The sequence below is a fragment of the Myodes glareolus genome, chromosome 18, assembly GCF_982192425.1.
Source record: "Myodes glareolus chromosome 18, mMyoGla1.1, whole genome shotgun sequence".
NCBI lineage: Eukaryota > Metazoa > Chordata > Mammalia > Rodentia > Cricetidae > Myodes > Myodes glareolus.
The window spans coordinates 35,476,051-35,498,633 of NC_142043.1; the positions used below are offsets into that span (position 1 = coordinate 35,476,051).

At 42.3% G+C, this 22,583-nt stretch overlaps 1 protein-coding gene across 8 annotated transcripts in view; it reads left to right on the forward strand.

Annotated features, from left to right (window-relative positions):
* Vwa3b (von Willebrand factor A domain containing 3B) overlaps nucleotides 1-22,583 on the forward strand; it is a 189,668-nt gene that overhangs the window by 15,082 nt on the left and 152,003 nt on the right. For 7 of the 8 annotated variants that reach the window (XR_015735457.1, XM_087898072.1, XM_087898071.1 and 4 more), the window contains 3 exons: nucleotides 14,601-14,695; nucleotides 18,407-18,657; nucleotides 20,489-20,651. Coding sequence is in view for 7 of the 8 variants with exons in the window: in XM_087898072.1 (XP_087754198.1) it covers nucleotides 14,601-14,695; nucleotides 18,407-18,657; nucleotides 20,489-20,651 (509 nt within the window). In the remaining variant the exon portion in view is untranslated. The remainder of the gene's footprint in view (nucleotides 1-14,600; nucleotides 14,696-18,406; nucleotides 18,658-20,488; nucleotides 20,652-22,583) is intronic. The other variant, XM_087898074.1, reaches the window with a different exon arrangement.

Below are 22,583 nucleotides of genomic sequence, written 5' to 3' on the forward strand. Positions count from 1 at the left end.
TCTAATATTTGTAAGTTTCATTTCTCTTTATAAATCTTTTTGCTTTGTTTTGTTTTCATTTATTTATTTTTCATTTTTGTTTTTTGAGACAGGGATTTATTTATTTATTTATTTATTTATTTTTTTATATTGTGTTGTTTTTGTGTAGCCCTGGCTGTCCTGGAACTGGAGCTGTAGACCAGGCTGGCTTCAAACTCACAGAAGTCCACCTGACTCTGTCTCCCGAGTGCTGGGGTTTTTATTTTTACTATGATTATTTTAAAAATGTTCTATTTTATTTATTTTTTATTTTTCTTGAGGCAGGGTCTTTGGTTTTTCAAGATAGGGTTTCTGTGTGTAACTTTGGCTGTCCTGAACTCACACTGTAGATGAAGTTGGCCTTGAACTCATAGAGATCCTTTTGCTTCTGCCTCCCAAGTGCTGGGCTTAAAGGCATTAGCCACCTTGCCCAGTTTGTTTTCATTTCTTGGCCTTGCTATCTAGTCCAGGCTAACCTGGAATTTGCATTGTGGCACAAGCTTGTCTTGAACTCTCCATTCTTTGTAGAGTTCTCACCACTTATTGAATTAAAAATATCTTCATGCGTGGCTCTTTTCTTGGCTACATTTGTTTTTCAGAATTGTGTTATCTACTTTCCAGATATCCTAGGATTTTTAAAAGTACCTTGTTTGAGTTGATTTTCACACTTAACACTATTGAGGCCAGAGAATATCACCTGTGAACGTTGAGGCTCTGGAAATGTGCTGGTGGCTGATCTGTGTCTCACTGTCTATCTTGGTGAATGTCCACCCCTGCCCCCATACAAAAGAATGAGTTTTCCACAGTTATTCGAGAATATTTGTAAATGTTGTTTAGTTCAAGAGCATTGATAGTATGTTGTCCATATATTTCACAAGTATGTGAATAAATTTGCCCCTTAGTTTGGTTGGTTTTGTTCATGTGCCACACCAAGCCCTGGAGCCCAGGATGCTGGTGTCCTACACCACTGAGTTCATCCAAATTGTTCACCATTTTAGAGATATTTCTGCTTGTGTCTTTCTTATTTTTATTTCCTAAGCCAGAGATCAAACCGAAGGCCCTCTCCCTTTTCATATTTGTCAATCTATTTTTATATCTTTTGTTTAGATTGGATATTTTTATTGCTGTCTTCAAGTTCATTCACTCTTTGTTTTGCTCCTGAGCCCATAGACTGAGTTTTTAATTTTGGTTATTCTATTTTTAAGAGAACATTTAGGTCCAGCAAGGAACTGTGGCTCATTTCTCCTTTATTTAGAAAAAAAAAACTTTATTATTAGCAAAATAATGGGTTCTGAGACACTTCCATACGTACATTTAACGTTCTTTGATTGTATTCACACCCATATAATGCCCTCATACTTTCTCTTTATCCTCCCAAATAGTTTCCATTCTTTTGAATGTTCGCTCCGCCATGATTACTCTGCATGAGAGTGAAAGTGTGGTCCTCATCTTTCTGTGCCTGGCTTGTTTCATGTAACGTGATATCCTTTAAGTCCATCATCAACACAACTTCTTTCTTCTTTATGCTTAAAGAACACTCCCCTGGGTACCACATTTCCCCTGTGCATTGATTCAGTCCCTGATGGGCATAGCTAGCTCTGTAGCTTTTTACTATTGAGGATCGCGCTGTGGTGAATGAAGGCATGCCAGCATCCCTACTGCCAGCTGACTCTAATTCCTTCCGGTGTGTGCCTGGCAGTGGTATATCCAGATTAGATAGTAATTCTATTCTTAATGTTTTCAAGACCCTTCATTCTGATTTCTGCCGTGGATGGACTGATTTCCATCCTGCTAGCAGCAAACAGATCCCCCTTGTCCCTGCATGATTGTCAGCATCTCTTGGTTGGTGTTTTCTTGATGACAGCTATTTTGATTGAGGTGAAATAGAATTTCTATTTAGTTTTTTAGTTGCACTTCTCTGATGGCTAAAGAGATTAAACATTTTTTTTCATATAGTTATTGGCGAACTGTACTTCATTTGAAGCATCTATTTAAGCATATTTGGTCATTTATTGAATTATTTGTTCTTTGAGCATTCATAGTTTTTTTTAAAAAATATTTAGCTCTCTCAGTGTGCACATGCATGTGTATGTGCACACACGCATGTGCACAGGTGCTACAGTGTGTATGGGGAGGCCAGAGGACAGTTTGCTGGAGTTGGTTCTCTTCTTCTACCTTACAGGTCCCAGGGATCAAAGTCAGTTTAGCTTAGCAGAAAGTGTCTTTACTAGGTGAGCCATCTTGCTTGCCCACTGTTTTTCTTTTGAGCGTGTGTGTGTGTTCAATATCTTATCAGAACATAGTGATATGAAACAAGAACTCAACAGCAGGAGAACTACAGAAATTATATAAGCACACAATATTTGAACAACATAATTTTGAACAATTAGTGGGTCATTGAAGAAACCAAGGAGAAAATCTTAAAAGGTCCCTAGAGTCAAATGGAGACAGCAACAGAGCCTACCAGAATTGACTGGACTCAGTGAAGGGAGCTCTAGGTTTATATATACTATATAGCTATAGTTTATAGCTACAAGTGCTTACATTAAAAGCAGAGAGGAGCTGGTGAGGTGGCTCAGTATTTAAGAGAACTTGTCGCATTTGCAGAGTACCAGAGTTTGTGTCCCAGCTCACATGGTGGCTCATACCCTCTGTAACTCCAGTCCCAGGGAATCCAACTCCTCCTTCTTGCCTCTTTGGGCAGCAGGCACACATGTAGTGCACAGACACATACGTAGGTAGAACACACATATGAAAAAGAAGGAGGAGAGAAGGGATGGGAGCAGCAGCAGGAGGAGGCAGAGGAGCAGGAAGCGGAGAGAAAGAGGAGCAGGGGGTGGAGGAAGAGGACCAGCAGGTGGGCAGAGAAGGGTCTTCAATGAACAAGAACAAGCATACAGCACCATTGGGTAGGCATACCACAGTTTATTTATTTGATTATCAGTCAGTAGATGGAAAGCTGGTTTTTGTTCTAACTGGAAATGAACTTGACAGAACCCAAACTCCAAATTCTCTCCCACTAAACACAGTCTCGCCAGTCAGTGCCTTCCTTTTGAGGATGGAGAGAAGTCCAGGTTTTACTTTGTCTGGTTCTGATTGCCCTTCAACGGCTTTAGACGGACGTCTTTGCATTTTGTTCGGGGTTTATAATTGTGTGTGTGTGTGTGTGTGTGTGTGTGTGTGTTTAGCCGAAGATCTACACCATTGTTGTTGGGGGCAGAACTTACAATGCCTTTCTGTCACCTAAGTTAGCCTTCCACAGACTTAGCTCCCTCCTCCCTCCACGCACCGTCCATCTTTGGAGTTGAAGTAAGATGGATGTTGTGGTAAAGAAAGCCTGGGGTTGCTGACTTGAAGTCCCTGAGTCAATAGGAGGCAAGAAGCTCAACTCTCAGAACTGGAGTCTTCAGAGTCTGTAGGTCTGCTGAGTGGGGGTGGGAGGGGCTATTGATAGAATGTAAAGATCTAGTCTTTACAGATGGGGGAGCTGGATTTAAGACTTTACATCTTATCATAACCCTCGTGATCTGGGACCAACCTGACTAAGGAGGCTGTAAAATTCTTCTTTTCTGCCTTTCTTATTTTTTGTTTTTTAAAAAGCATTTTTTTTTATTTACATGTACATGCTCACTTGTGCCGTGGCTGTGAGTGCAGGGTGGATGACAACTTCTGAGAGCTGGCTTTCTCCTACTGTGTGGGACATGGGGGTTGAACTAAGGTCGCAAGGTTAGCTGGCAGGCGCCTTCTACTAGTTGAGGCATCTTGATAGCTCCCTTTCTTTTTCTTTCTAAAACATTTCTTTAAAATTATTTCTAATTAGGTGTATGTGTGTGTCTCGGTATATGTACATGAGTGCGGTGCCCCAGGAGGCCAGAGGTCAAAGGTCCCCCTGGAACTAGAGTTATGGGTGGTCATGAGCCACCTGACGTGGTGCTGGGAACTGAACCAAGGTCCTCAGGAAGAGCATTCGTTCTTAACCCTGAGTCAGTTCTCCAGCCCTGCTCCCTGACACATCTTAGTTTGGTTTCTATTGCTGTAATAAACACCATGGCCAAAAGCAACTAGGGAGGAAAGAGTTATTTCATCTTTTAACACCCAGATATAGACTCCCATGGAAGAAGCTACAGTGGTTTGAATGAGAATGTCCCTTATGATATCGAACAGCTGAATACTTGGTCCCCAGTTGGTGGCTGCTGTTGGAGGAGGCTTAGGAGGTGTGTCTTTGTTGGAGGAAGTGCATCACTACGGTTTTAGAGCTTCTTGCCTCCTCAGTTTGCTTTCTCCGCTTCCTGCTTGTAGTTTGAGAGGTGAATTCTCACCTGTTCATGTCATGTTTCTGCCATGTCACAATTCCCTGCCACTATAGACTCTAGCTCTCTGGAAGCCTAAGCCCAAATAAAGTTTTTCTGCTGTAAGTTGCCTTGGTCATGTTGTTTCATCACAGTATTAAAAAATTAGCTAATCTAGAAGGCAAGACAAGCACTCAAGATGGACAGGTGCGTGGAGGCAGGAACTGGAGGAGTGCAACTTACTAGCCTGCTCCTCAGAGTTTGCTCAGCCTACTTTTCTTTTCTTTTTTGTTTAACCTTGAATTTTCTTTCTTTTTTTTTAAATTGATTTTTATTGAGCGCTACATTTTTCTCTTCAGCCCTCCCCCAAGGTCCCCATGCACCCAGTTTACTCGGGAGATCTAGTCTTTTTTCTGCTTCCCATGCAGATTCGTGTTGGGAGCTGTGAACTTTCCAGATCCTGAATTTCTGGTAAACAACTTGTAATGCTTGCAGCTGTTCTGAGCATGAGACCCTCAGAAGTTCCTGATGGCAGGGGAGTGGTTTCTGGTGGGTTTGGCTGGGGCGTAGCTATCAGTTAAAGATCGCTATGTAAGCTGCCCCTGGACACAGTTGAGGGGGTATTCTTGGGGCATTTTGGCATCAAGGATGACCTGTGTCTCTGTCTGTGAAAGGTTGTGTGTTTCAATCTCCAGCCCCTTGCCTGGTTCACGAACTGTATGGTGGCACGTAGAGTGCAGATGGGCGTGATGCGCTGCAGATTAAATCTATGTAAGTCTCTCTTGGTGTCCTCATTGTTGTCTAAGTTCTCTGGGATTGTGGTTTGTAGGCTGGTTTTCGTTGCTTTATATTTAAAAACCACCTATGAGTGAGTACATGTGATCATTGTCTTTCTGTGTCTGGGTTACCTCACTCAAAATAATGTTTTTTAGCTTCATTCATTTGCCTGCAAAATTCAAGAAGTTGTTATTTTTTTTTCTACTGTGTAGTGCTCCGTTGTGTAAATGTACCACATTTTTCTTATCTATTCTTCGGTCGAGGGGCATTTATGTTGTTTCCAGGTTCTGGCTATGACAAACAATACTGCTATGAACATAGTTGAGCACATATCCTTGTGGCACAATTGAGCATCCTTTGGGTATATACCCAAAGGTGGTATTACCGGGTCTTGAGGAAGGTTGTTTCCTAATTTTCTGAGAAATCGCCACTCTGATATCTAAAGGGGCTGTACCAGCTCACATTCCCATCAGCAGTGCAGAGGTGTTCTCTTTTCCCCACAACCTCCCCAGCATAAGTTGTCATCAGTGTTTTTGAACTTGGTCATTCTTACAGGTGTAAGATGGAATCTCAGAGTTGTTTTGATTTGTATTTCTCTGATGACTAAGGATGTGGAACATTTCCTTAAGTGTCTTTCAGCCATTTTAGATTCCTCTGTTGAGAATTCTCTGTTTAGGTCTGTACTCCATTTTTTTTTTTTAAATTGGATTACTTGTTCTTTTGATGACCAATTTCTTGAGTTCTTTGTATATTTTGGAGATCAGACCTTTGTCTGATGTGGGGTTATTGAAGATCTTTTCCCATTCTGTAGTCAGCCTACTTTCTTATATACTCTAGAACCATCTGACCAACTGTGGCACCTCACACACTGGGCTGGGCTCTTTCATATTAAATATCAACCAAGAAAAATACCCCACAAGCTTGCCTACAGGCCAATCTAATGGGCACATTTTCTCAAGTGAAGTTTTTTCTCTCAGATGACTCCAGCTTGTATGAAGCTGACAAAATAGAACTAACCAAGATTTCTCTATTAGTCATTTCTTTTCTTTTCTTTTTTTAACCAAGCATTTTAACATTTTTATTTATTTTTGTATACCAATCTTATCTCCGCCTTCCTCTTCTTCTCCTGCTCCCTCCACCTTCTCCTCACCCCACCTACCATCTGCTCCTCAGAGAGGGTAAGGCCTCCCCTGGGATGTCAACTAAGTCTGTCCCATCACCTCCTCGAGACAGGACCAAGTCCCTTCTCCCCCATGCCTAGTCTGAGCAATGTATCTCTCCATAGAGAATGGGCTCCACACAGTCAGTTCCTGCATTAGAGTTAGATCCTGGTCCCACTGCCAGTGGCCCCATATACTGCCCTAGTCACACCATTGTCACCTGTGTTCAGGAGACCTCAATCTGTCTTATGCAGGTTCTCCAGTTGTCAGTCCAGAGTCAGCAATCTCCCACGAGGTTGGGTCAGCTGATTCTGTGGGTTTCCCCATCATGATCTTGACTCCTTGATCATGTTATTGCTCCTTCCTCACCTTGATTTTACTCCGAGAGCTTGACCCAGTGGTTAATTGTAAATCCCTGCATCTGCTTCCATCTCTTTCTGGAAGAGGGTTCTGGTTTCTCTGTAGACTGGTTATCCTTTGCTTTATGTCTGGTATCCACTTATGGATGAGTATATACTATATTTGTCTTTTTGTATCTGGGTTACCTCACTCAGGATGGCTTTTTCTAGTTCTGTCCACTTGCCTGCAAATTTAAAGATGTCATTTTTTTTTTTTAAACTGGTAAGTAGTACTCCATTGTGTAAATGGACCACATTTTCTTTATCCATTTTTTTGGTTGAGGGGCATCTAGGTTGGTTCCAGATTCTGTCTCCTATGAATAAAGTTGCTGTGAACATAGTTGAGCAAATGTCCTTGTAGTGTGGTATATGCCCTGAAGTGACTGCTGGGTCTTGAGGTAGGCTGATGTCTAATTTTCTGAGAAATCACCATACTGATTTCCACAGCAGCTGTACCAACGGAGAAGTGTTCTCTTTACCTCACATCCTCTCCAGCATAAGCTGTCATCAGTGTTTTTGATCTTAGCCATTCTGATCAGTGTAAGATGGCTTCTCAGAGTTGTTTTGATTTGCATCTCCTGCTGGCTAAGGATGTTGAGCATTTCCTTAAGTGTCTTTCAGTCATTTGAGATTCTTCTGTCGAGGATTCTCTGTTTAGATCTCTACTCCATTTTTAAATTGGATTATTTTGCAGTTTTAGGTCTAGTTTTTTTAATTAATTAATCTAGTTTTTACATACCAATCCCAGTCTCCCCTCCCACTCCTCCTGCTCCCGCCTTCCCCGTGATGTCTACTTTCTTGAGTTCTTTGTATATTTTGGAGATCAGTCCTCTGTCAGATGTGGGGTTGGTTAAGATCTTTCCCATTCAGTAGGCTTCCACTTTGTCTTGTTGACCATGTCCTTTGCTTTACAGAAGATTCTCAGTTTTGGGAGATCCCATTTATTAACTGTTTCTCTCGGTATCTGTGCCACTGGGGTTATATTTAGGAAGTGATCTCCTGTCTCAATGCGTTCAGGGGTACTTCCCACTTTCTCTTCTATGAGATTCAATGTGGTTGGCTTTATGTTGAGGTCTTTGATCCATTTGGACTTGAGTTTTGTGCATGGCGTTAGATAAAGATCTGTGTGCATTTTTTCTACATGTTGATATCCAGTTATACCAGAACCATTTTTTGAAGATGCTTTCTTTTTTACATTTTATATTTTTAGCTTCTTTGTAAAATTCAGGTGTTCATAGGTGTGTTGGTTAATATCAGTTCTTCAATTTGATTCCATTGGTCCACTTGTCTGTTTTTATGCCAATCAGTACTAAGCTGTTTTCATTATTGTGGCTCTATAATAGAGCTTAAGTCATGCTTCCAGATGTTCCTTTATTGTACAGGGTTGTTTTGGCTATCCTGGGTTTTTTGTTTTTCCATAAGAAATTTAGTATTGTTCTTTTGAGATCTGTGAAGAATTGTGCTGGGATTTTGATGGGTATTGCATTAAATCTGTAGATTGCTTTTGGTAAGATTGCCATTTTTACTATGTTAATCCTATCTATCCATGATCATGGGAGATTTTTTCATTTTCTCATATCTTCTTCAATTTTGTCCATCAAAGATTTAAAGTTCTTGTTATACAGGTCTGTCACATGTTTGGTTAGAGTTACCCTAAGATATTTTATGTTGTTTGTGGTTATTGTGAAGTGCAATGTTTCTCTGATTTTTTTCTTAGCCCATTTATCATCTGTGTAAAGGAGGGCTACTGATTTTTTTGAGTTAATTTTGTATCCTGTCATGTTACTGAAGGTGTTTATCAGCTGTAGTGGTTTTGTGATGGAATTTTTGGGATCACTTATGTATACTATCATCGTATCATCTGCAAATAGTGAAAGTGTGACTTCACCCTTTCCAGTTCGTATTCCCGTGCTCTCCTTTTGTTGTCTTATTGCTCTAGCTAGAACTTTGAATAGATATGGAGAGGGTGGACAGTATTGTCTTGTTCTTGATTTTAGTGGAATTACTTTGATTTTCTCTCCATTTAATTTGACATTGGCTGTTGTCTTGCTGTACATTGCCTTTATTTTGTTTAGGTATGTTCCTTGTATCCATGATCTTTCCAAGACCTTTATCATGAAGGAGCGTTGAATTTTGTCGAAGGTTTTTTTCAACATCTAATGAGATGATCATGTGTGGTTTTTTTTCTTTCAGTTTGTATATATGGTGGATTATGTTGACAGAATTTCATATGTTGAACCATCCCTGTGTCTCTGGGATGAAGACTACTTGATCGTGGTGGATGATTTTTCTGATGAGTTCTTGGATTCAGCTTGCCAGTATTTTATTAAGCATTTTTGCATCAATGTTCATGAGTGAGATTGGTCTGTAATTCTCTTTCTTAGTTGTGTCTTTGTGTGGTTTAGGGATCAGGGTAACTGTAGTCTCTTAAAAAGAATTTGGCAGTGTTCCTTCTGTTTCTATTGTGTGGAACAATTTGAGGAGTATAGGTATTAGGTTCTTTTTTGAAATTCTAGTAGAATTCAGGGATAAAACCATCTGGCCTGGACTTTTTTGGTGGGAGGCTTTTGGTAACTGTTTCTATTTCCTTATGGGTTATAGGTCCATTTAATTTGTTTATTTGGTCTTGATTTAATTGTGGTATGTGGTACTTATCCAGAAAATTGTCCATTTCCTTTAAGTTTTCCAATTTTGTGGAGTACAGGTTTTTAAAGGATGACCTGATTCGTCTCTGGATTTCCTCAGTGTCCATTGTTATGTACCCCTTTCATTTCTGATTTTGTTAATTTGTATATTTTCTCTCTGCCTTTTGGTTAGTTTGGATAAAGGTTTGTCAATCTTGATTTTCTCGAAGAACCAACTCTTTGTCTCATTGATTCTTTGTATTGTTTTCTTTGTTTCTATTTTTATTGATTTCAGCCTTTAATTTGATTATTTCCTGTCATTTACTCCTTCTGGGTGAGTTTGCTTCCTTTTATTCTAGAGCTTCATGTGTTCTGTTAATTCACAAGTGTGGAATTTTTCCAGCTTCTTTATGTAGGCATTTAGTGCTATGAACTTTCTTCTTCTTTTTTTTTTGTTTTTTTTTTGTTTTTGTTTTTTTTTGTGTTCATGGCGTCTTTGTCTTGTGCAGCACTTTTTCAATTACAACATATCAACCTTTTCTGGCTCCTTGGGCAGCAGGTACACATGTGGTTCACATATATAGATGCAAACAAAACACGCATACATATACAATAAAAATAAATAGCAAAGCTTTTCAAATTACCTTAAATCTACTATGCATAATAATAGGTATCATATGACATTTTGTGGCTAAGTATGCATTTTGAGCATAGTCCACATCCATGTTTTGTGTGATCCAGAGAATTAGCAATCATATTCATATTTTCTATTTGAATAGGTGCCCCGTCACCACTGTCCATCTCCACTAAGAACCTCACTTTCATCAGAACACCGCATCTTGACCAACCTAGTCAGGGATTCAGGGGACATTAGATCTGAGACAGCACAGGGAACTCTGACTTCTCTATCTTCAAATGAGCAGATTGAGGATTCTGGGCTGACCCCAAGTGTCACTTGGTCATCATCTCAAAAATCCATTCTTTACACTTGGGAATTTGTTGTTTTTTTCTTGTTTGTTTGTTTTTTGTTTTTTTTTTAAGTAAATTTTATTAAATTATAAAAGTTTCCATTTCCGCCCCCCCTCCCAACACCCTCCCACTCCCCCCACTCCCCCTCCTCCTCCCTCTTCGTCCCCCAGGGCAGTCAGGGTTTCCTGCCCTGTGGGAAGTTCCAGTTCCTTCCCCCTCCCTCCAGGTCCAGGAAGGTGAGTGTCCAAACAGACTGGATCCCCAAAATCCAGTATATGTAGAGGAAACAGGTCCCAGTGTCATAGTCAATGGCTTTTCAGAAAGACTTCGGGCCAGCCACAGTCAGAGAATCCGGCCAAATTCCGAGAATCTGGTTAGATCACGTCCTCGTTCAGTCCCAGTCCAACTGGCCTTGGTAAACTCTCATCAGATCCGTTCCCTTGTATCAGTGGGTGATAGCATCCCTCGCAGTACTGATTTCGTTTTTCATGTTCTTCCTCCTTCTGCTCCTCATTTGGACCTCGGGGGGCTCAGTCCGGTGCTCCAATGTGGGTCTCCGACTGTATCGCCGTCCTTCGCCAGATGAAGGATCACTCCGAAGGCCCTCTCTGAACTTTCTTCTTAACACTGCTTTCATTGTGTCCCACAAGTTTGGGTATGTTGTGTTGTCATTTTTATTCAGTTTTAGGACATCCTTAATTTCTTTCTTTATTCCTTCCTTGACCTAGTGGTGATTCAGTTGAGCATTGTTCAATTTCTATGTAATTGTGGTCTTTCTGAAACTAGTCTTGGTGATGAATTCTAACTTTAAGACATGGTGATCCAATAAGATACATGAGTTTATTCCATTTTTTTTGTATCTGTTGAGGTTTTCTTTGTTACCGAGTATATGTTCAATTTTTGAGAAGGTTCTATGTGGTGCTGAGAAGAAGGTATATTCTTTTGTGTTTGGGTATAATGTTCTACAGCTATCTGTTAAGTCCATTTGAGTCATAACATCTGTTAGTTCCCTTATTTCTCTGTTGAGTTTCAGCCTGGAAGACCTGTCCATTATTGAGAGTGGGGTGTTGAAGTCTCCTGCTATTAGAGTGTGGGGCTCAATGTGTGATTTAAGCTTTAGTAATGTTTCTTTTACAAATGTGGGTGCCCTTGTGTTTGGGGCATAGATATTCACAGTTGAGATTTCCTCTTGATGGACTTTTCTTGTGATAAATATAAAATGTCCTTATTTATATCTTTTGATTGATTTTAGTTTGAAGTCTATTTTTTTGAATATTAGGATAGCTACACCAGCTTGTTTCTTGCTTTCATTTGGTTGGAATTTTTTCCCCCAATCGTTTACTTTGAGGCAATGTCTTTGAGGTTAAGGTGTGTTTCTTACATGCAGCAGAAGGATGGATTCTATTTTTATATCCAATCTGTTAGCCTGTGTGTTTTTATCGGCACATTGAGTCCATTTATATTAAAGGATATTAATGACTAGTGATTGCTAGTTCCTGTTATTTTTGTTGTTGTTATTGTGTGGGTCTTTTCCTTCTTTGGGATTTGCTGCTGTGAGGTCATCTATTGCCTGTGTTTTGGTGGATGTAGCTGACTTACTTAGGTTTCCCTTCTAGTACTTTCTGTACAGCTGGATTTGTGATTAGGTTTTGTTTAAATCTGGTTTGTCATGGAATATCTTGTTTTGTCCTTCTATGGTGATCGACAGCTTTACTGGGTATAGTGGTCTGGGCTGGCATCCATGGTCTCTCAGTGTCTGCACAATGCCTGTCCAGGACCTCCTGGCTTTCAGTGTTTCCATTGAGAAGTCAGGTATAATTCTGATAGGTCTGTCTTTATATGTTACTTGGCCTTTTTCCTTTTTAGCTCTAATATTTTTTATTCTGTATTTTTATTTGGTGTTTTGATTATTATGTGGCAAGGGAACATTTTTATTTTGGTCCAGTCTATTTGGTGCTCGGTAAGCTTCTTGTACTTTCATAGGCATGTTCTTCTTTAGGTTGGGAAAATTTTCCTCTATGATTTTGTTGAATATATTTTCTGTGTCTTTGAGTTGGGCTTCTTTTCCTTCTATCCTTATTTTTCGTAGGTTTGGTCTTTTCATGGTATTCCAGATTTCCTGGACATTTTGTGTTAAGCATTTGTTGGATTTAACATTTTCTTTGACCAATGAATCTATTTCCTCTATCATATCTTCAACATCTAAGACTCTCTTCTAGCTCTTGTATTCTGTTGTTTATGCTTGCATTTGTGGTTCCTGAGCATTTGTCCAAATTTTCCATTTCCAGATTTCTCTGTTTGTGTTTTCTTTATTGCCTCTATTTCAGTTTTTAAGTCTTGAATCATTTCCTTTGCCTGTTTGATTGCTTCTTTTGGTTTTCTCTAAGGGACTTGTTGATTTCTTCCAATTTTTTGTTTGTCTTTTCTGCCACTTCTTTAAGGGAATTTTTTTATTTCTGCTTTAAGGATCTCAATCATCTTCATAAAGTTATTTTTAAGGTTGTTTTCTTCCACTTCATCTGTGTTGGGATGGTCATTCAGGCTTTGCTAGCTTCTGGTGGTGCCATATTGCTCTTTATGTTGTTGTGTGTATTCTTACCTTGTTGTCTACCCATCTCTTCTTCCAGTCGGTATAGGTGGAGCCTGTGCTCCAGGTGGTTTCTCTTCCTCCATTTGGTGTAGTTGAGGGCTGTGGCTCTATTGAATGCTCCTTCTGGAACAGAGCCTCCAGCGGTGGCTCCTCTAGGTGCAAGCAAGCCCAGATTCTTTCTTCCTTTCTAAAAAGGGTTTTTCCTCCCTCTTCAGAGCTGGGCATTCCTGGGTTTGGATCCTCAGCACCCACATAGAAAGCCAGTGTAGCAGCACACACCTGCAATTCTAGCGATGAGGAAGCAGAGATAGGGGACTCCCTAGAGTCAGGGCAAAGGTAGTACTAGAGTCAAGGACGCCATCTCTGTGGTTGAACGTTGACAACTTTAGTCATGTCATCATTATTATAAGGATATCTCTGAGACGCCTTGCCTCATCTTCCCCCACCATCATAGCTCATCCTGAGAGGCTTTGTGGTCTACTGGCAATTTCGTGAAGGGTTTGGGTATGCATTTTAAGCAACACCATATTCCCATCCAGTATGCACTGCTTCTGACACACAGCGGGTGCCAGTTAGTGCATTCACCTAGATGTTTGCACAGCTGAGCAAATAATCCAGTAGTTATTTGACACAGACCTCAGTGTGCATTCTGTTCAGCTACTGAGACTTCCATAGGCCTACAGTTCTCAAGCCTCGGCTAAATCCTGTGGTTCTGATACTATGTTTGGCTCTCCCAGGTCAATGACTTGTTCATTTCACTTCCCTAAGTCATGAATCAAGACGTGAGCAGCAGGTAGTACCTAAGTTAAAATTTTACATTTACTCATTATCTTTGGCCAATCAAAGAAACAACCTTTCATTTTGAAATGTTCATTTGTATGTGTGTAGTGTGGTGTGCGTGTGTAGCGTACATGCTCCTGTGTGCTTACATGTGTGCATGTATATGCCCCTACTTTTGGTTTATTGACACAGGCTAGTAAGTATTTAAGCTAGGTTGACTTTGAATTCCTCATTCTCCTACTTCCAACTCCCAAGTATTAGAACTAAAAGAATGAGTTACCCATACCTGGTAATTTTTTTCAAGTTTTGTAAATTAAGCCCAAACCTTCAGTAAAATTTCAGGCATTAAGCACAATTTTCATGTTGTGATTTTGAACTCTGCCTTAATTGGTCTAGCTAAAAGTGTAACGGGGCCCCAAACATTAGTAGGTTCCCAAGATCTTAGCACAACTGACTCCATAGAGGAAATGTCATTTGATCTGTAAACTCAGAGTGTAGACAGCCCCACTTGCCAAAAATGAAAACAAGGATCTACTCCATCAAAGTCCATATAGTTCTGGGAAAGTCTCTAAATGTACTAACCTTGCTTTTTGGCTTCTATAGTTCTGCTTCTGGCTAACTGTTCTTGCTAACTGAGGTATGTCAACCTAGGACATGGTTTTCATGTTTAAAAGCCCATTCTGAGAAAGACTCTGGGATCCCGGGCACTTAGTGTAGCTGCAGGCTGGGTAATAAAGACTTTCTATTGGCTTAAACCCATGTCTGAGTAGTCTCCTCTGGTGAATACCCCACAACAAAAGAACCAGAAAGTGGAGCCCATTCTTCCTCCCTACTCATTCATGATTTCAAAGATTCTACACTTACATTTGTTCTAGTTCTTGCAAAGGTTTTATGACTTGGGACAGAATAACAAAATTACAAATTATTGAGAAAAGTTTTGAAAGTAAACACGGGAAGCTTTGCTGATTTACCGCCTCGCCTTTATAAAACCGCAGATTATGTGACTTCTTTGAGGAGACTCGTGACTTCTCGGTATGCTGAAGGCCTCTTCCCACAGTTCTACACAGCAGAAGATGGCAGGCGGTACAACGTAAGTCGGAACTCTCTCACTGATCAGGTCTCATGGAAAGAGGCCTTAGTCACATTAAGATATCAGCCTGGGGGATGGGGTGGGGAGAGTAGCCAGGCAGTGGTAGCGCACACCTTTAATCCTAGCACTCAGGAGGCAGAGGCAGGCGGATCTCTGAGTTTAAGACCAGCCTGGTCTACAGAGCAAGTCCTAGGATAGCCAAGGCTACACATAGAAATGCTGTCTTGAAAAACCAAAGAAACACACACACAAACAAACAAACCAAAAATCCCAGGGGTTACGGAGATTCTGGCTTCTGAATTTCTTTGACAGGGGCAGAATGATGAAGCTGTGGTTAAGCAGCAGGGGAAGGAAGCCCATGACCTGAAAGAGTTGAAAGCAGGAAGCTCCCCCCCCCCCACTTTTTATTGATTTTTATTGAGCTCTACATTTTTCTTTGCTCCCCTCCGTGCCTCTCCCCTCCCCTTCAACCCTCTTCCAAGGTCCCCATGCTCCCAATTTACTCAGGAGATCTTGTCTTTTTCTACTTCCCATGTAGATTAAATCTATGTATGTCTCTCATTGTCTAAGTTCTCTGGGATTGTGATCTGTGGGCTGGGTTTCTTTGCTTTATGTTTACAAACCACTTATGAGTGAGTACATGTGATAATTGTCTTTCTGAGTCTGTGTTACCTCACTAAAAATGATGTTTTTCAGCTCCATCCATTTGCCTGAAAAATTCAAGATGTCATTTTTTTTCTGTGTAGTGCTCCATTGTGTAAATGTACTACATTTCCCTTATCCATTTTTCAGTTGAAGGGCATTTATGTTGTTTCCAGGTTCTGGCTATAACAAACAAGGCTGCTATGAACATAGTCGAGCACATGTCCTTGTGGCATGGTTGAACATACCCAAAAGTGGTATTACCAGGTCTTGAGGAAGGCTGTTTCCCAATTTTCTGAGAAATTGCCACTCTGACATCTAAAGGGGCTACATCAGCTTGCATTCCCACCAGCAATGCAGAAGTGTTCTTTTTTCCCCACAACCTCTCCAGCATAAGTTGTCATCAGACACACATCAGACAGAGGTCTGATCTCCAAAATATACAAAGAACCCAAAAAATTGGTCATCAAAAGAACAAATAATCCAATAAAAAATGGAGTACAGACCCAAATAGAGAACTCTCAACAGAAGAGTCTAAAATGGCTGAAAGACACTTAAGGAAATGTTCAACATCTTTAGTCATCAGAGAAATGCAAATCAAAACAACTCTGAGATTCCATCTTACACCTGTAAGAAAGGCCAAGAGCAGGAAGCTCTTGATCAGAAACTTGATGATCAGCTCTTGATTACTTACCAGCTCTTCAGCTTACTTTGAAAAGGAGAGTGAAGAAGAGACAATATGACAGCATTCTCTGAAGCCACCTGACGCAGGACTAGGGACAGTGCTGTCAGGTGGAGCTGAGTCCACACATATCACACTCAGACCTACAATGGAGTTCATGGTCTTGTACAGAAGTAGATGTTCACAAATGTCAAGGGACATCTGTGTATCATCAGGATTATTGAGGCCCTTCTGAGACCCCCCTCCCCCAGTTAGTCACAATTGTCTAAAGGAATAGGATGAGTAGAAAGAATCTGTCTATTAAAAGGGCACTTATTACAATGGCTCACAGACTGAGGTTCCTCTTGTCAACAATGGCCACCTCCAGATGGAAAGGCCAAGAAGTTTCGTCCATTAGACGAGATGTCTCAGCAGTCCGTCAGGTGCCGGAGGCCCGGAGGATTCCTAGGAGCTGCTGGTCTTTAGTCTACATTGGGATCCTGAAGAAGTGGGTGGTAGCCCCTGCTAAGGAGCGCCTCAGCAGCAGGATAGATGAACTTGCCAGTGAGAATGAGGGGCAAACAGGCCAAAACAAAAGCCTCTCTTCTGGGTCCTCGCATGTGGGCGGTTATCAGAAGGTGTGGCCCAGATTTAGGGCGGATCTTCGGATCCTAAATGGTCCAAATCAAGAAATTCCCTCACAGGAGTGCCAAGCTGCTTGGATTTGGGCTAATTTCAGATGTAGTTGCCAACTACTATTCATCAAATTCTCAACAGATACCCACATCCAGCATGCTCAATTCAGTTATAGTAGAAAATGGAATTTGCTTAAAACCTATTCAATTCTCCTTTAAGTTGTTTCTAGTTAACTTATAATACCTGACACAATATAAATGCTGTGTGAATATGTCTTACATCATATTGTTTAGGGGATAATAACAATAAAAAAAGCCTGTTGGTAGCATGCATGCAGTTCATTTTTAAAAAAATATTTTCCACCCTAGGTTGATTAAATCTGAGAATATTGACCCTGTGGGTAGGGAGGGCTGACTGTATTTAGTATTTTAAAGTTGCTCTTCTGAGTTTGGTCCACTAGAGCCGTTTTTAACTGGTCCACACTAAAATCACCACAGAGCAGAGCAGAACACATGTCTTCGTCCACATAAATCCGCTGCCACATCCCGGGATCTTTCTATGCTGTGACTTTTCTTAAAAGGTGTGAACAAACATGTTTAATCCCAGATAGAGCACCCATTACAGACCAAAGAACGGGTTCCATCCTCGTCTAGCTTAGTGAACCAGTGAATTTGTAGGGGTTACTCAAAGGAGCGTGAGGATCTCAATGGCAACCACATCATGGGTTGGGGGCCGGGGAAAGCCCAATGTACCTACCTCGGGTGATGCAAAGCTGCATCCCTACAGCTCAGTTATCAAGTTTCCTCCACAGTGGAGGAAATGTTTACACAACACGGTCTCATAACGCAGGTTCCGGAAGCTGATGAGGTCTTGAAACAGGCAACAAGATGTATCTGGGAGCCGGGGGCGTGGCTCAGTGGAAGAGCACTTGTTGAGCATGCTCAAAGTCTCTAGCACCAAGTTGCAGCAGGAAAATGGTGCTGGGTCTTGAGGCGCGAGTTCCAAGGGGAGACATAGAGAGGTGCAGACTGGGTGCGGAAAAGACTTTACCAGATCTTGTAGACTCTGGTTTCTCATAGCACAGGCCACACTTTTTCGTTCTTCTTTTCTGTTGTCTACCTCTGCTTTCTAAAAGGCCTTGCAGATTGTGCGCGGTCCGCTTGCCTGGTCTGTTTGAAGGAGGTGTACGCACAAGAAGTTGCCAGCTAGTCTCTGTCCCCTTTGGGGGCATCCCTAAGGTATCAGTGGCGGCTGTAACTGGGTGAGCCAGGTCCAGGCGAGGTTGGTGTAGGAGGGAGAGGACAGAGCGCCAAGATACAATCTTTAGAATGAGTAACCGAGCTGCTGTTTTTACAAGGAATTGGAGATGTTTGCAGAAACAGTTTGCAGTGTCTTACACAGAAAAACTTTTTAGTGAGACTTAAAAAAAAAAATCTGTCTTGGCTGAGTTTTCTTTCTTCTATTCAGTTTTATAAGTGCCTCTGGCCGTTTTCTGGTATTCTATATATATTATAAAGTAAGATAAAACCCCTGAAAACTCTCCCTACCTCCCCCCCCCTCCCCGCCACACACATATACACCACTACAGTTTGAAGAGATCACATTATCCTTCTGAGAGACTGGAATCTTCCTGGGCCCTGTGGGGTTTGAAGGCCACCTACAGAATCTTTCTAGTTTCATGACTCCAGCTGCGTTACCGTGACTGCGGGTCTAACTGCTTATTTGGCTACTGTCTCATTTTTGATTTTTTTTTCGTTTGTATTTTCCTTCAGCTGACAGCGAAGTCAGAGCTGATTCACCAGTTTGTGGAGCATTTAACACAGGCCGTGGAGAGCTATAAGCAGCGGATGGGCTGGCTTACCAGCAGGAGCCGACAGATTTTTGGTGTCATCTTGGAACAGAGCGTCACCATAGTACTGGATTTCAGTGACATTCTGACGGAGGAGCTTAATCTGTGCCGGGACGCGCTGACAATGGTCCTCCAGGAGCAGGTGGCTCTCATCACCAAGTTCAACATCATCTGGTGAGTTCCCAGGGGAAACATTGGTCTCTGTGAAACCTCATACCGACTCGCACGTATTCAAAGTTAAGGAGCAGCGCTAACACAGTTAGCCTGATGGCAAGGGAGGAGGATTATCATAATTCTGCAGAAAATACAGTTTCAGCAGAAAACCCACGATGAATAATGAATCCTAGGGAACTTTTATCTGCATTTCTCAGGGCACCTTAGGTTTCATGTGGAGAAAGATTTAGAAGCTTGCTTTTCTTTAATCCACTGGCAGGTCAAAATATGGGAATATGAATTACATATTCGTATTATGTATGCATATATGTGTGTATGTACTGTAGGTGCGAGTCTCATTTTAGGTTGGATAACACGATTAAAGGCCACGACTTTGGCTCTCTTTTCCAGACTGAATCTGTGACACACATTGACCTCTCTTATGAGCTAAACCCTTTTCATCGGAACAACAGGTGGTTACCTTTCTAGAATTTCACTTATGTTAGAGTTTTCATGATTGATTATTTATGGATTCTTGGAGCCACAGGAGTGGGGGCCGCAGTGCTAACTCCTCAGCCACATCAGTGGCCGCATCTCCTTGACAAGAAACGTCTGGATGAGTGGGCGGAGGGAAAGGTGCCTGAGTTGTTCTCTATTGAATACTGTGCTTTTATCTAACTAGAGGACACCTTTGTGGGTGGGGATCTAGTCCAGAGCTTGACTTTTGACCCAGGTGTGTTACGAAGTTTGGATGTGCACAAAACCTTTCCTTTCTCAGACTCTTTACCATGGCGTATGTGCCACTCAGTCAGAGCTCCTAACCCAGAGAAGCCCCAGCAAGGGGACACAGGTATGAGGCAGCGCTCCCTGTGAGGATGGGGCATTGGCAACAGTCAAGTCAATTTACTTAACATTATAAACACAGAGAAATTCAAACGGTTCCTCTTACTGAGGTGAGGATGCCCTCCAGTCATTTCCAAACCCTAAATAAACGGTTTAAACAAATGTTCTCAGGATTTTAAAGCCTATACTATATTGTTGATGCAGAAGGCAGAGCTGGTGAGACTGCCAGGATCATGAGAACAATGTCACTGGGAATAGACTTTAGAACAATAAGTCGCTACCAACGTGTAAACCGTAATACTGTAAGTTGTTATGCATTTGCGATTGAGAGAAGATAGTTTCATAATCCCGCCTGTTTATGAAAATATTTCCTCCTAGTGTTGGTGTGGGGATATGCAGTTACCCTGTGTGCATGCATGCATGCATGTGTGTGCAGACGTGTGGAGGCTAGAGCTGCCTTTTTCAGTCACTCTTCACTGTATTTCTTTCCCCCGTTTGAGACATCTTCCAGGGAAGCTGGAGCTCACTGGTTGGCTGGACTATGTGGTCAGTGGGCCCTGGGAATCCTCCTGCCTCTGCCTCCCCACTTTGGGGACTGCAGTGTTTGATGTGGGTGCAGCCTTTTGATGTGGATGCTGAAGAAGCAAGCTTTGGTTCTCATGTCTACCCAACAGGCATCTTACTGACTGGCCATCTCCTCGGCTACTTTCTTAGTCTTTTGAAAGCACTTGTACCTTTTAGTTTGCTTCTATGTCACTCCAGTCGGGTCTCCTGGTTCTTATGTCTGTGGGAGGTCATAGCACTTTGAAATAATGCATTACACTCAGTACACTTTCCTGAACAGGACGGAAGTGTCTGAACTGGCTCATGCATTTTCACGCGAACCTTCAGGGGCCTGGCAGTTTGGTTTTCTTTCTCACTGAGGTAACTTTTGGTTGATACCAAAGGCCGACACTTCCGCGGTAGCTTTAATCACGGCCTGGTGACTGCTACCCATGATTCCTTTCAGGGTTTCTGAAGAGCCAGTGAAATGGCAGGAGTGTGCTACCTCTGTGACCGAAGACTCCATAGCTGCCGCCATCAGCTGGGTGGAGAAAATGGCTTTGGAGCCAGTGGCTGTGAGAGAGGTTAGCTGCCTGGATTCTCTGGTGGAAGCTGGGAAAGACAAAACTGTAAGTGTGAATCCATGGCCGGCCCAGGTCACCAAACTTAACTGTGTCTTCCCACTGCTGATCTGGGTCTCCTCCTGGCACCATCACTGAGAGTACCCGCCTCAGGTTCCTGTCCAGTTGCTATGATAACATACCCCAACCACAAACAATTCTGGGACCCTTGAAGAGAGTGAGATAAGGGCAAGGGGTCTCTCAGGGTGGGAGGAATTCCTTAGCTAGCTTCAGCTCCTCCGGAGTGGGAGGTGGAGGTCTGCTTGCCCTTGAGATATAGATGCTAAATACTTGCCTCCTCTATTCTGGAAGGCAGGGCTCTCTGTAGGTTTCTGTCTTTATGTAGCTGCACCCCGGGAGTCCTTTCTTTACAAAGCAAACAAACAAATAAATGCTGGCCACCAGCCCATGTTTATCAACACTAAGGTGATGGTTTGAAATTGGGAACACATTTTTCCCCCCTCGCAGAGCCCGCCGAACACATGTTTTCCATTAAAGAAGAACCAAATACGAATCACTTTGTTCTTTGGCCTTTCCAGTCTGTTTTGACATCTGCAAAATTCCAAGCATCTGGGTCTTAATAAGCATTCAAAATGGAACGTTTCCCAGGCTTTGGATGTGCATATGTGTGTGTATGTGGGTGTGTGCGCATGCATGCACGTGTGTGTGTGTGTGTGTGTGTATATGTGGGTGTGTGTGCGCATACACGCATGCACGTACGTACGTGTGTGTGTGTGTGGGGGGTGTATGTGTACGCCCATGAGCATGCTGTTTGTGGACTTGACTGTATTTCACTTCTGACTCTGGCCATCTGGTATGACTCTAGGCTCCAGATTACCTTGCCTTCCTCCTCTATTCCCCTGGGTTCATTCCTACTTTAGAAAATATGAATAACCCAGTGAGTGCCAGGGGCATCATTATAGAAGAAGACCTGAGAAAGGTGCCTGCAGGTACTGACCACAACTTTCAACCTGTGGCCTAAAGCAAGCACAAAATGTGCACAAACCACAGACATCCTTCATCAAGAGTTTCCACCTGTGGGTGATCTCAGGGAAAATCTTAGTAAGCACAGCTGTCTTGTGTATTAGAAAGTGCCATGTTCTGTGTCGTGTAAGAGTGAAAAACAGCATGCATGTGCATGGTGGGGTAGGTTGGATCCCTAAAGGCCCACTCCTCTGCTTCATGCCCCTCATGACCATCCCATAGTTTCAATTCATCCATGTAGTCTGCTAAGAATAGAAAAGACGTAAATGTCAAGCTAGTTTTGGAATAATGACTATACCCACGTAGACTTTTCCTACTGATGACAACCGACTTTGGATTGTCTTTCTCCATCCATGGGCCCTGAAGCTCATAAACATTAATATCCAAAATTTAACATGGAAGCCTGTATTATGTGAAGCCCATCTGTGGAGGAGACCACTGGTCTCGTTCAGTACTGGGCTTAGTAACCGGAAGAACGGACAAGAAGAGAGGACTGAGCATGGGTCTTGGGGTCTAAGAGGAGCCCAGGCAGAGTGTGAGGGGTCTGTTTAAACCGTGCCTTCAATACTAGCAATCACAAGGCACAATTGAAGTCTGGGTCATCACTGTATCTTGTGCAGAAGGATCTGGTTTGTGGGATGGGCAGCCTGGGAGCTACTGAGGAAAGGCCTGGCAGGTGAGGACTGGGGGTCCTGAGAGCCCAGCTGTTCTGGCCAGCACAGGGTTTCCGCGGTACCAGCACAGGGTTTCCGCGGTACCAGCAGGCCCAGCACACAGGGCCTTTGGAAAGAAAGGGCTCTTCAGCAGTGTCCTGGGCCTTGGTTGCCCACGAAAGCTGTCTGAGGAGTTTCATTCATGCTTCCGGAAGTCCATCTGCCCTGCAGGATGCCTGACTTTCTAATTTTTGTTTATCTTAATTTGTCTTTCATGTACCTGGTAGGCACACATTTGGAATTG